The sequence below is a fragment of the Falco punctatus genome (assembly GCF_963210335.1).
Source record: "Falco punctatus genome assembly, chromosome: 1".
In the NCBI taxonomy this organism is placed as follows: Eukaryota; Metazoa; Chordata; class Aves; order Falconiformes; family Falconidae; genus Falco; species Falco punctatus.
The window spans coordinates 34,566,496-34,579,304 of record NC_137580.1 but is presented as its reverse complement, the minus strand read 5'-3'; the positions used below and the strand labels follow the sequence as shown (position 1 = coordinate 34,579,304).

At 42.4% G+C, this 12,809-nt stretch overlaps 2 protein-coding genes across 16 annotated transcripts in view; one reads left to right on the top strand and one right to left on the bottom strand.

Moving 5' to 3' along the window:
* FAM184B (family with sequence similarity 184 member B) overlaps window positions 1–9,529 on the bottom strand; it is a 52,724-nt gene extending 43,195 nt beyond the window's left edge. For 8 of the 15 annotated variants that reach the window (XR_013924842.1, XM_080371910.1, XM_080371909.1 and 5 more), the window contains exons 1-2: window positions 7,674–9,529; window positions 1,407–2,344 (exon numbers count right to left, since the gene is read on the bottom strand). Coding sequence is in view for 14 of the 15 variants with exons in the window: in XM_080371910.1 (XP_080228036.1) it covers window positions 1,407–1,541 (135 nt within the window). In the remaining variant the exon portion in view is untranslated. The other 7 variants (XM_080371907.1, XM_080371905.1, XM_080371898.1 and 4 more) reach the window with 7 other exon arrangements.
* Window positions 9,530–9,678: 149 nt separating this feature from the next.
* The window catches only part of NCAPG (non-SMC condensin I complex subunit G), a 30,292-nt gene continuing 27,161 nt past the window's right edge, over window positions 9,679–12,809 (top strand). Inside the window, exons 1-4 of the mRNA XM_080371887.1 lie at window positions 9,679–9,795; window positions 10,005–10,117; window positions 10,748–10,957; window positions 11,808–12,036. Coding sequence (XP_080228013.1) covers window positions 10,007–10,117; window positions 10,748–10,957; window positions 11,808–12,036 — 550 coding nt within the window. The 5' untranslated portion in view covers window positions 9,679–9,795; window positions 10,005–10,006. The remainder of the gene's footprint in view (window positions 9,796–10,004; window positions 10,118–10,747; window positions 10,958–11,807; window positions 12,037–12,809) is intronic.

The following is a 12,809-nucleotide window of genomic DNA, read 5'->3' as shown; positions in this document are numbered from 1 at the left end:
GTATAAGCTATCAATTAAGAGATCCACCTATAGCTTTTCTACTAGAAAAGGTAATACTGTGGGGTTCTTTTTATACTTACAAATTTTACTTAGTGTGCTAAAGTGATAAAAGACTTTTTGTCCCCAAGTGACTAGCAGACAGAAAACAAGGGACCACCTCAGCACATCTTAATGTAATTTGCAGTCAACTTTCATGTGATTGAGCAATCAGGAATGTTATCAATAAAGAGAAAGTGCTTATCTTTAAGTAGTTTTACAGCCCTCATTCCTCAAACATATCTGTGTTCAAAACAATAACAAAAATTGATTTGTGTAGGTTTTCTTAAATTACTACAGAATAAAAATGTACCTTGAAGAGTAAGATGTGCATTCATGGGCAAAAAGTAAGGATCACAATCAAAGCACTGGTAAAGTAAATATTGATATAGTACAGTAGGTATAATACAGCAAGTATATGTGTAAGTTTAGGTAGCACTTGTGTATATATTCACACACATAATGTACATTATCACATACAGTCATCATCAAATGAGAATAATGGCACTGTAATTAGTAACCCATTCTACGTTTAACATCATAACGACTGCCTATTGTTTCACCTGCATTTTGAGTCAGTGGTTTTTCATTGTCAGCGTTTTTTCATTGCTAAAATGTCTAAACCAATTGCAGTGAGGTTACACAGCATGTAAAAGCTGGATGAGTAAACAAGGGTAGGAAATAGGTTTTTCTCACTGACAAAGATGCAACAAAAAACAGCTTAAAAGAACTCCCACCACCTACAAATTTTCTCTTATTTCTTAATATGGTGTGGAAATTGTTCAAAACATTTCATAGTGTAGCTCAGTATTGACTAAAAGTTCAAGTACAATATACTACGTAATTTAGTCCTGTCTCTCCTCCAACTCCTGTCTTTTACGAATGTCATTTAAAGCATCTCTACTTATGCACATCAGGAACAATTAAGTGCAAGACAACAAGTAATACTGTACTTTAGTACCACAGTTCGGGTGCAGCTTTACAACAATATTACTCGAGAACCTATAAAATGCAAATTAATTGCCAGCTTTGTCATTCAATAAAAAAAGCTGATACCTTCAATCCCTCCGCGCAGCACACAGAGAGACCCTGTTCGCAGAGCTTGAGTTCTCGCATGCTAATTAGAGCAATTAAGTGCGAGATGTCGACGGCCAGCCACAAAAGCAACCCGCTACGGTTGGTGCGTAGCACCCGCGGGGAAATTGTTAGGAAGTTGAGCACACCGATGTTTTCAACAACCCCCTTACGAGAGAGGACCGGTTTCCCTTCCCTCCTCTTAGGCAGGGGCCATCGCAAGCAGCTCCGAATCAGCCCCGCCACCCCGGCGAGAGGAACCTCACCTCCCTGGGAAGGTTGCAACAGCGACTTACCTTAGTGAGCTGGGCAATCTTCTTGCACATTTTCACGTGCATTTCCCAATTGCATTCCTCTGCCGAGCTACTGCGAGCTGCTTTAGATCCATTGCAAGTCCCGGGCTGATGAATCTTGTTTATGCCAGAGGCCATCAGGCTTGAATTTTAATCAGGTCTGTCTGTACGCGCCGGGTAGTGAGATCCTGTCCCTGCTGCTGGCCTCCCCCGGCGCGCTGCATGCGCTCAAACCTCCACAGCGCCGGAGGAACTTCAGCCCCAAACAGGGCAGCCTCCAGCCACCGCTGCTCTCCCTTTCTGTGCAGATGTCCCAATCCTTCAGCAAAACACCCAGGCGAGAAGGCAGAGAACAGCATGTGCAAACATCCTGCTTGTGGTTTTTTTTTTTTTTTTTTTTTTTTTTTTTTTCCCCTCCCCTTCTCTTCAAATGGTTGAGCTTCCGCCAGGAGAAGATGCCAGCGGCTGGATGCTACACATTCCCCATAGGAGACACTGAGCCAGCCATACAGGCAGCATCACAGACGTTGCTGGGGATCTGTTACAGAGATCGTCTGACTATTAAATCATGTTGCCTTCCTGAGCTGCCAAAGGATTGCAGAGGTCGTTATAGAAGATGGTGTTGGCATCTTTCATAATCTCAGTTAATTTTGCGATCCTCCCTAACTCCGGATAGACCAATAAAGTGATGAAGAAAACCTTGTTCAGTTTTTGGTGCTGTCCTGAAAGCTGAATGGAGTTCTTCCAGCTATGAGGCACACTTGAGCACTGCTGCGCCCAGGAGCCATGTCCTGAATCTGGTCCACTTGGCTTATCCAAAGAGACTGGTCAGTTCCCCTCCCTTACACGAAAGGCATTGGAAAGGTGCCAGAAGAAAACTGACACTATCACAGGTCATTTTTTTTCATCTGCAAGCCTTCCCTCTCTTCAAAGAGACCAGGCTTGTGCATGTAAAAATAAATAAGAGGACAGAAAAATTAGGGGAAAGGGCATAAAGACAGCTATCAAGACAATGTGGTTTTTAAAAAAGAATTTTTCTGTAAAATGTTATGCAAAAGGAAAACAGTGGACACGTTTAAACAAGTCTAGAATAAAGGAAAGGAGAAGGCAGCAAAGTAGGGTGAAGTCAGAGGTGCAGAAAAGGGAGGAAGAACAGGGAAGAGAAGCTGAAAGCTGCTCAACACCCCTTTGATATACTTTGATTTGTACTGCAGCTAGTACAAGAGACCCCATGGTGGTACAAGAGGGCCCCACTCTGCTTGTGCTGGCTTGTAGCCGGCCAGAGGGGACATGAGGCTGCTTCCCCCCGCCCTATGCAGGTAAGGTAGCTTCCCATCACACCTCCTGGCAGTGCTTTCCATTTGTCTTGGGCAAGAAGTTTCCACTTGCTAGTGGTAGGTTTGAAAAAGGGCTTCCTCAGGACTATCAGAAATGGGAAGGAGGATTATCCAGTGACAACTAAGGGTAAGGCAAAAGGAAAAGGGAAAATCCTCAGTGAGAAAGGGAAATCCTTGGTGAGGGCAAAAAGACACAAAGCACCGTTAAGAACAGACCCTCTAAGAGAGGAAGAATGCCTTCAGGCAGTGGGGAGAAGTAGAAGTGAGAAGATACACAAAGAGAAGGCATAAGAAGATAAGACCCTGGGACAGAGAAACCAAACCCTGTAATTGCTAGGAGAAAAGGAGGGACTTTAAATGTGCAGAGACAGAAAGAATCTTCACTCCAGGAGTGAAAGGCAATGAACACTGACAGAGAAACGAAGCATGGGAGAAGGGAAAGGGCAGAAAGGAAAACAAAGATGATCACAGCTGTTAGGAGATGCTAAGCAGAGAATAGTTGAGTTCAGACAGAACATTACTAAGAAGAAGTAAGAAAAGAGCCTTGCACCCAGGAGTGACTAAGTACGGTTTCCCCATCCACTGTCGTTAATGTCAAAGATGCTGCTGTCTGTGACTGAAACTTTTTCTATGGCTAGGGCATAAGGACGTGCCATTGTCAACTGTCTGGTATCTAATAAGGCATGTACTCACACTAACTTAGTTGATATGGCTATAACATCTCCTCTATGCAGTCATCAATTTGAGAAAAAAGTGTAGGAACTTAATTATATGTACATTTTTGATAAAATTGACAAGCTTATTAGGACAATCAAGAGACCACAAAGGGCAAAAGCAATTTCCTAGCACATTTTTCCCCCAAAAAAAGAAAAAAACTTAGTGAAAATAGAAAGCAAATTAAGAAAAATGTGATGTGTGGCATTCCTCAGGTCAGTACTAGGACTGGTGCTGTTTAACATCTGTGTTGGTGATGGGGCAGTGGGACTAAGCGCACCCTCAGCAAGTTTGCTGACTATACCAAGCTGTGTGGTGCAGTCAACACACTAGAGGGAAGGGATGCCATCCAGAGGGGCCTTGACAGGCTTGAGAGGTGGGCCCATGCACACCTCATAATGTTCAACAAGGCCAAGTGCAAGGTTCTGCACCTGGGTCAGGACAATCCCAAGCACAAATACAGGCTGGGCAGAGAATGGATTGAGATCCACCCTGAAGTAAAAGACTTGGGGTGCTGATGGATGAGAAGCTCAACATGACCCAGTAATGCGTGCCTGCAGCCCAGAAAGTCAACCATATCCTGGGCTGCATCAAAAGAAGCCCGGCCACCAGACTAAGGGAGGTGATTCTCACCCTCCACTCTCATGAGACCCCTACCTGGAGTGCTGCGTTCAGCTCTGGGCCCCCAGCAGAAGGTCACGGACCTGTTGGACCAAGACCAGAGGAGGGCCACAAAGATGATCAGAGGGCTGGAGCACCTGTGCTATGAAGAGAGGCTGAGAGAGTTGGGGTTGTTCAGCCTGAAGACAAGAAGGCTCTGGGGAGACAGCAGTTTTCCAGTACCTAAAGGGGGCCTACCAGAAAGCTGGAGAGGGGCTTTTTACAAGGGCCCGTAGTGATAGGACAAGGGGTACTGGCTTTAAAGTAAAAAGGGTACATTTAAATTAGGTATTAGAAAGAAATTCTTCACTGTGAGGGTGGTGAGACACTGGCACAGGTTGCCCAGAGAAGCTGTGGATGCCCCATCCCTGGAAGTGTTCAAGGCCAGGTTGGATGGGGCTTTGAGCAGCCTGGTCTAGTGGAAGGTGCCCCTGCCCATGGCAGGGGGGTTGGAACTAGATGATCTTTTAAGCCCTTTCCAAACCAAACCGCTCTATAATTCCATGAAAACTGCAAAAGGTTTTACAACTACTTACAATAAGTTACCTGTGTTATTGCGCTACTAGACAGATGGTAACATTCGTACTTTTTCTATTGAACAGCAGAGGACACACTGCACCCGAATGCATGGCTGGACAGAGACTTGACACTTAGATAAGCACAGTGAGAGCAGAGGAGCACAGACCTTCAGGTACACTGTGAAGGGAATAAACCACTGTGGTATTTTCAAGCAGGCTGTGTATGTACTTTGGGGGTTAGAAGGAAAAACTTGAGGCTTTGGTACAAGATGGTGTTTTAGAAAAACATAATTTGTCACTGGTAAAGTATTCTGAGTCCACAGAAGACGTAACACTGGAAAAGCTTCAGTCAGTTATCATGTACCAGAAAATGCAACTACAGAACAAATTCATAGGTGACTCAAGTCAATTAGCTCCACTACTCAAAAAAACCCACTTTGTTTCAATAACAGGATTTCACTAGATAATGCCAGAGCTTTTCAACAAGAATTTCACCTATTTTTTTCTTCTAATTGATCTAGACAGCACCTATAGACAAAGCAGCAAAGCAAGGATGTCACAAAGCATAATTCAAGTGTGTACTATACATATGTGGGTTTTGTGAGAACCCCATGGAACACATAAGTAGATTACAGAATGTTCATGAACTTGGGGAAGTATATGGCACACAGTTTAAATAAAATTTCAAGTCTCAACAGAAAACACATACACACACTTCTGCTTGAATTATTATGGAAGCATTCATTTTAAGTAAATTATGAGAAGAAGGTCACTACAGTCTTTGTAAGTCTATGAGTAACTACACATGTTTGTACCTTTACTGCTCAGACTCATTAACTGATTTCCTTTTTATCATAAAACCCAAATCATCTATGAGTAAAAGACTATAAGCCTTGCATTTTTGGTACCTCCTGCTTGTTGAATACACAGACTGTATAGCTTTGATTTTCAGACTAGCTACTATAAATTCTAAGACATAAAGAAGATATTTCCATCGCAAATATTTAATATATAAATTTCTACCTTTGTTTAACATATTACAAACAGCTTTCCCAAAACCCAATTAATACAGAACCCAATTCTTCCACTCTTTGTCTGAATACCAGTACTACTGAAGTCAGTGTGATTTATTTTTTAATACATGAGGACACAGTTAAACTGATCCCCCACATTACACTCTACTGCTGTTCTGCAGTCCAATAAAATTTGTACTTGAGAATGGTAGAATAATACAGCTAGTCATTAATTGTCGTGTTATGTTTCAAATGACAAAGCCATATAAAAAAATGGATTTAAAACTTCTAAAGTTAGTGTCTCAACAAATGAAGCTGCAACCCTAAGTGAGATTCTAATTTAATTCATAAATCACTATCCCCATTATTGATCTCCACTTAAATTCATTTGGGTCTCTGAGTAGCTTTTTGACGCAGAATACAGAATTCAGGGACTGTTCCTTCATTCTTATAAGAAAAGAAAAAAAAGGGAAGTAAGGATAGAGGTCAGAAGACTCACAAGAAGAGCTATCCTACTTCAAATAAAGCTTGTTTGGGGATTGAATGTAAGAAAAAGAACAAGTATAAAGTGGTTCTGCTACTGGTACCTCTCGGATAATTATATATATATAGTATTATATAGAACTACTTTATAATTTCTACTTCTTCCCACCTCATAAAGCAAACAGGATTTGACAGTCCAATTCAAAAACCACCGGAAGTGATACTGATTGCCTTATTGACTGAAAACAGTAACTTTAAAAAAATGTATATACAATTTTATAACCAATTTACATACACACATTTTGGAGGAATGTGGTGAACAGAACCTCTGATTACTACTGCATTATGATGGCCCGATTACGGATGAAATACTATTCTGCTTATGTTTTTAATACAGAAACTGGAACCAACCAGATGCATCTGTTATAAAGGCCACTGAACACAAGAGGACAGCAACAACTTCCCTTTTAAAACCTGTTTTTTACCCAGTGACCTACATCTAAAATTACAACAAAGTAACCAGTATGGCAGCAAGTTTGACTTACCCTGTGGCAGTCCGTCTTTGCCAACACAACAGGATTAACAAAGGGAAGAGAAAGGACCTAGAACAGTGAGTCAGAAGCAGAGAGAGACAACCAGACATAGACCATAGCAGGTAAGGTCAGCATTTCAAAGGACAAGGAAAAAAGCTTGAATTATTAGAGCACACTTCTCTCCAGAGCCTGGAGCACCAGCCAAGGTTCTGACTTTCATCGGTCCTTTGTTTTTTCTGATAGAACTGTGCAACGCACCAGCCACAACCTCTGGGCCTGTGCTACTGGTGAGGCCCTTGGCCTCCCAGTCAGTCCTTGTAGCCATTCCTCAGAAAGTAGCTAGCCTTTACTGAGCTCTGAGAGTTAGCTCAGAAAAGGACCTAAGGCCCAAGGCTGAGCTGAAACGAGGTTCCTGGGCTCACGGGCAAGGGGTGTGGCAAGGGGTGTGGCTGGAGGCCCCAGGTGTGGCTGGTCAGGGGCCATTAAGGCTAATTAATACAGTCAAGGCCCTGAAACGTAACTTGTAAAAAATAGACAGCAAACAACTCTATCAGTTGAACAAAGTATCTGGTATCACAGGGAGACATACTTTATGTGGAGCAATGTCTAAATGGCCAACATTTGTGATCCTACTTCAGCATGTTATATACCACCTACACATGAAATACCAATATGCTGGGATACTGGAAATCTGGATCTGTATGGCTAACTGGGTTAGACTTCAGTTTTCCACAACAAAAACCTGATTTCTATTCCTACCTAGAAATACAAAGCCTAGCAGAATTATTTAAAGCAGACTGGAAGAAATAAACCTTACATCCTAGATGAAACCCATCATAAGGGACTGCAAGGTATACACCAGGGAAAATCCTCATCTGTAGATCTGAGATGCAGGCAGGCACAAATGGGCTGCCAAACATATGTGAATCAAAAATAATCCAGTTTGCATTATTAGTTTCACTTAAAATAAAAATCCTGTGTTTTTAAAGCCACAAGAATCACAAAGTTTTACCTGCTCTTCTCTTCCCATTTCCATCCTTTTCTCCACAGACTCCTGCAGCAGAAAAAAACTACATGAAGCTAATTGTACAATAAAAGTATCTTAAACATAAAGATGGTTACACATTATATTCCCCTAGAAAGCATAACCTTACAAAAAACTCAATGAGGATTTGCTGTTGATTATAGTTTTTTGTAGAGTGACTATTTCTCCAACATAAAATAAAAACTTTCAGAAATAAAGTTTACATATAAGATTCTTTGTTACTATTGTACTTGTGCATATAGAATCTCTTTCCTGCTTTCTAGAAGCATAGGCCAGATCTGTATGTTTTAAACGTTAATACAAAATACAAACGACTCACCTTTAGAAAAAGCAGGTATCCGTTTTAAACACACACAAATGTATGGTACTACAATATGTCAGGGAAAAAACTGCCATGTGTATAAATGATTTTTAAATTTATTCTTATCTATAGAACACTTTTTCTCTTGCTGTTTCCGTCCATTCTTCACATACAGCCTTGTTCCATAATCCTTGGCACTACTGTAAAGCGAAAATAATTCCATTACTTCGTTGATAAAATCTGCTTCTTAAAGAAAACACTGGGAGAACTCAGATCTGGAACAAGACTGACCCCTAGTGCTTATTTATTTTATTTGTTAGGTGGGTTTTTTTCTTAGCCGAAAATTACCCTTCTTCAGGACAGGTTCTGCATACTGGACCAACTGTCATTTGTTGGTATGTCACCTGTCCTTACTGAGTAACTCATCATTCGAGGTAATCCGACTTTTTTTAAGCTTATATATACCTTAACTTCCGAGAGTCTGCAATCAACTACTTCTGTTCGCATTTTTTAATGACTTCTGTAGCTCTGTAATTAATACATGCTCAGATTTTTTCCCCTCAGCTACTCATTCCCTGCCCCTGCTTTGCTTCTTATTAGTATCAGTCCCTGTCTTAACAGTATGTTCTGTAACCTGTAACATGTCTCTGGAGTTTGAGCTTAATTATCTTTCCTGTTTTTAATGAGATACAGAATTTACTACTATTCTCAAGTTAAAGGATTTCTGGGAAAACATCAGCTTCACAACAAACACTTGAAATGCTTGATTTTGGGAAAATTTCCACTAGTAAAATATTCCATCCAAAAGGAACGCAAATATGTGTTCCAACAAGGCAGTTATCCATGCTATCTATCTTGGCAATCCTCCTTACAGCCGATAAAAGAGAGAAGTATGTTTCAATAAGAAACACACATCTGCAAGTTGGATTCAGCTTAGGTAGTCCACCGAGCGAACCAAGTAATAGCAACTTAACTGGTTACCTACTGAACTTAACCCCCGTTGTTACCTAAATATTTATAATAGGCAAAACCGATCGTTACAATAGGCAAACATATCTTGCTTCAGCTACAGTAGCTGAGCAATTTTGTCTCATTGGATGGCCGTTCGCTAAAGGGCTATCATTACTTTTCGACGCAGGCCGAGCTTTCTTCATTTGGTACCCCAAGTGCTTCCGGTATAAGGCTCCCATTACAAAACGCAACTATACATATTTTTCCAGATGATCACGTCCAGAGGGGCCTTTGGGAGAGTGGCTGAGGGCTGCACCAGTTTGTCAGGTTTATTCAACTACTCTACACCAACATACGTTCTGGAAATCCTCTTACCCGACGCTTCTCCTCAGCCGCAGCACAGCTGCTATCCACCCTGCTTTGAAACAGCCGCTCCCACCGTCAGCGCCCGCCAAGAAGGCGCAGCCGAAGGCGGCCGCAGCGCCGCACCGCCCCAGCCGCTCCCCTCTCCCTCCCAGCCCGCCCCAGAAGATGGCGGCGGGCGCGCGCTCCCCGACTAACGGCCGCTCCGCCAGGCCGCCCGCCGTTGCCCGCCCCCTCGGCGACACGGCGCGGCGCTGCGCGGCGCGGCACAGCCCCAGTCCGGCCCGGCCCGGCCCCGCCCTGCCTCCGGCGCGCGCAGACGAGCACGCGCCTCCCCGGCCGCCCACTGAGCTTCTCGCGAGATTAGGAGGGGTACTCGCGCCGAGTTTGAAGCTGGGGGCGCGGGCGCCGCTACCGTTGCTGGTGCGCGCGCGGCGCCGGTCTCCGGTGGCGGCCTAGCGGCTGGAGCAGGAGGTGAGGAGCGGCTGGGCTGGGCCGTTGGTCGGGACCCTCGGTCCGCAGCCTCGGTCCGCTTGCGGTGGGCGCTCCTTGCGCCGTTAGGAGCGGCCTTGCCGTTGCGGGGCCTGCGCGGGTAGAGCAGCTCTCTGCCTTCCTGGAGCCGCGCTGCGCTAAGGGAGCCCGGGGCAAGGGAATCGCTCCGTGACCGTCTCCTTTCTCTGCAGCCATGGGCGCGGAAAAGAAGCTTCTGCAAATCAACGAAGCGTTTCAGCTGGCCCAGAAGCCGTATCAGAACCGTGAGAAACTTGTTGTGGCGTTGAAGAGCACCTACGATCAGGTATGCCTGCCCTCGGGCGTGCCGGCGGCTGGGCGGAGCGGTGACCTGTCGGGCTGAAGGAAAAAGCTGCTTTGCTTCTCCGTCAGGGGGCAGGGACCCTTGTCGGCCGCCTTTCCCCTAAAACAAGCATTGCGGCCAGTATGCCTAAGAAGAGCCCTAAGAATTAAAAAAAAACCCAAATAACGCAAAACAAGCCACATACTAAACTGTTGTACACAGTTGTCTCCTGCGAACATGGCTGTGAGAGCCGCCCACGGCAGGTATTGTTATTTATTAATGATGTTGCTGAGAGGTATTTGGATACCCGAGTAGTAGGTGTGACACAGGGTAATAATGGACTGGGGTGTCGTTGAATGAGTATTGCCGTTCTGAAACCTGTTAGCAGGTAAACCTCAACTCCAGAATGGAGCTCGGGGTCCAGACATATGCCTGCTGTGGAGTTAAAGCAAAATAGCAAAGAGGGCCGTAAGCGGGTGTGCCCTAACTGCTGGCTTTGGCGCTTAAAAAATTTAAATGGAAGCTGTCAATTATAAACCCGTTTATTTTATTTTTCTCTGATACTGCTTTTGAAAGATGAACTGGGTAGTTACCTTCTGTTGTGGTTTCATATTTTTTTTTGTTTGTTTTCAGTCGAAAGACAAGGAAGATTTTAATGAAAAATTCATTCATTTCCTTAAGTATGCTATGATAATCTACAGACGGGAACCAGCAGTGGAACAAGTGATCGATTTTGTGGCTAAATTTGTTACTTCATTTTATCAAATGGAGGAAGGGGACGGTAGTGAGGAGGCAGAAGAAGATAATTTACTTCTGAGTTATGTGTTTGACTTTCTGCTTGAGGTATAGTAACGCTTATTATTAAATCTTTAACATAACAAACGGAAACTTAATGCAGTGGGGGAAAAAAACTTGCTGGCACTTGAGATGTCACCTACAAACTAGAACTAAAAAACTGAAAGCAAGGCAAAGCTAGTGCTTTTGAGTAACCTCTCCTCCCTGGATAACCCAAAAACTGGATTTCAAAAGTTAGGGCCATGAGAAAATAAGAACTGTTTTCTTATTTTGTTGTTAGATGTGTCATGATAGGCCTTATTATAGGTGCATCATTAAGTGTGAAATTGTGTATGTGTTATGGAAATGGAATTATACTGTTGCTTTGGTAAGTATGAGTAAAAATATTGAAATATCTTTCATACAAGTATGGTTGGAATACGTATTATTCCTTTCTGCTTATTGCAAGTTTTTATGTAGAGAGATCAACAGTTCCAACTGCATGCAAACACAAATACTGTCATATTTTCTTAAACTAGTGTTTTGACATGGAAAAACTATTGATCAGACCAAGATCGCTAGTCATCATTGCTAATATTTTTTTTTCCTAATAATGTTTTATGGAGACAGAGCAGTATATTAGCTCATGTACTGTAGTCTGTATTGAGTGGTATGCATGTTTCTTCTTTTGTGAATTGCTAATTATGTAAAGTGCCGCTGATACAGGTGATGGATCATAATTGTTTTCTAGTTCTGTGACTTTTTAATCTTATTAAAAATAAATAGGAAAAGCTTTTGAAATACAGAAGTGCATCTTTCATGTGCTGTATAGAATATTAACTACTTGCATGTGCATATTGTTGGAAATAAGAAATGTGTGATTATGAGTACTACTATTTTTTTTTTTTTCTTCCCTAAGTCTCACAGTGCAAACAGCCATGCGGTTAGGTTTCGAACGTGTCAACTTGTTAATAAGATTTTGGGCAATATGCCAGAAAATGCCCAGATTGATGATGACTTATTTGATAAAATTAACAAAGCTATGCTGATTAGACTTAAAGATAAATTTTCAAGTGTTAGAATTCAAGCTGCCTTGGCCTTGTCGAGACTTCAAGATCCTAAGGATGAAAACTGCCCTGTTGTTAATAGTAAGTACTACTGGGATTTTTCCTTTGTTTAAGAACACTTGTTGATTTACATTACTTTGAAACATTTTAAAGAATTTTTTTAAGTAAACAAATCTTAGAGGGTATTCTTGTAATAATTTGTAAAATGCGCAGCTCTCTGCTGGAGGAGGTTGTAGACGCGAGAGTTGTGTGTGTTCGAGGGGAAAAGACAGAGCAGCTTGAAGGAGAGATCCACTGTGGATTAGATGACAGACAAACCATATTGGGCTCAGGCTCTTCTGTGAACTGAATGTAGCTGTAGAGATAATACAAAAACTAATTTTGTCTGAAGTTGTGGCTGTTTGCCCCATGAGAGGCTAACTGGTAACTGACATTGCTTACCTATGCTTTTTTAGTTGCTTTTTTTGTGTGTGTGTGTGAATCTGGTCTCATGTATGGATCGCTTCCTTTAAGAGATCACCACCCATGGAACCCAGGTTTCTTAATGCTGTTTTTGTGTGTCTGTGTGTTTCTTTTTCTTCACTTAAGCCTCTACTTCCATTGCCTTAAGGTAGAGGGACTGTAGGTTTGTACCAGCACAGTTGTTATGTAAATTGTGCCCCGATTAAACTTTGCTATTGTTTTTTGTGAAGAGTAAGTTTGTTAGTTGGGGTTTTTTTGTTATTAAGGTATCTTTTCTGAAGTGGTATTTTCTAAATGTTTGTTTGCAAGTTGCTTATTTAGGAGCTCACAAATTTCATAGTCAATCATCTCACAGAGCAAGATTAATTTCAGTGTTCTCTGAGTAAATTACT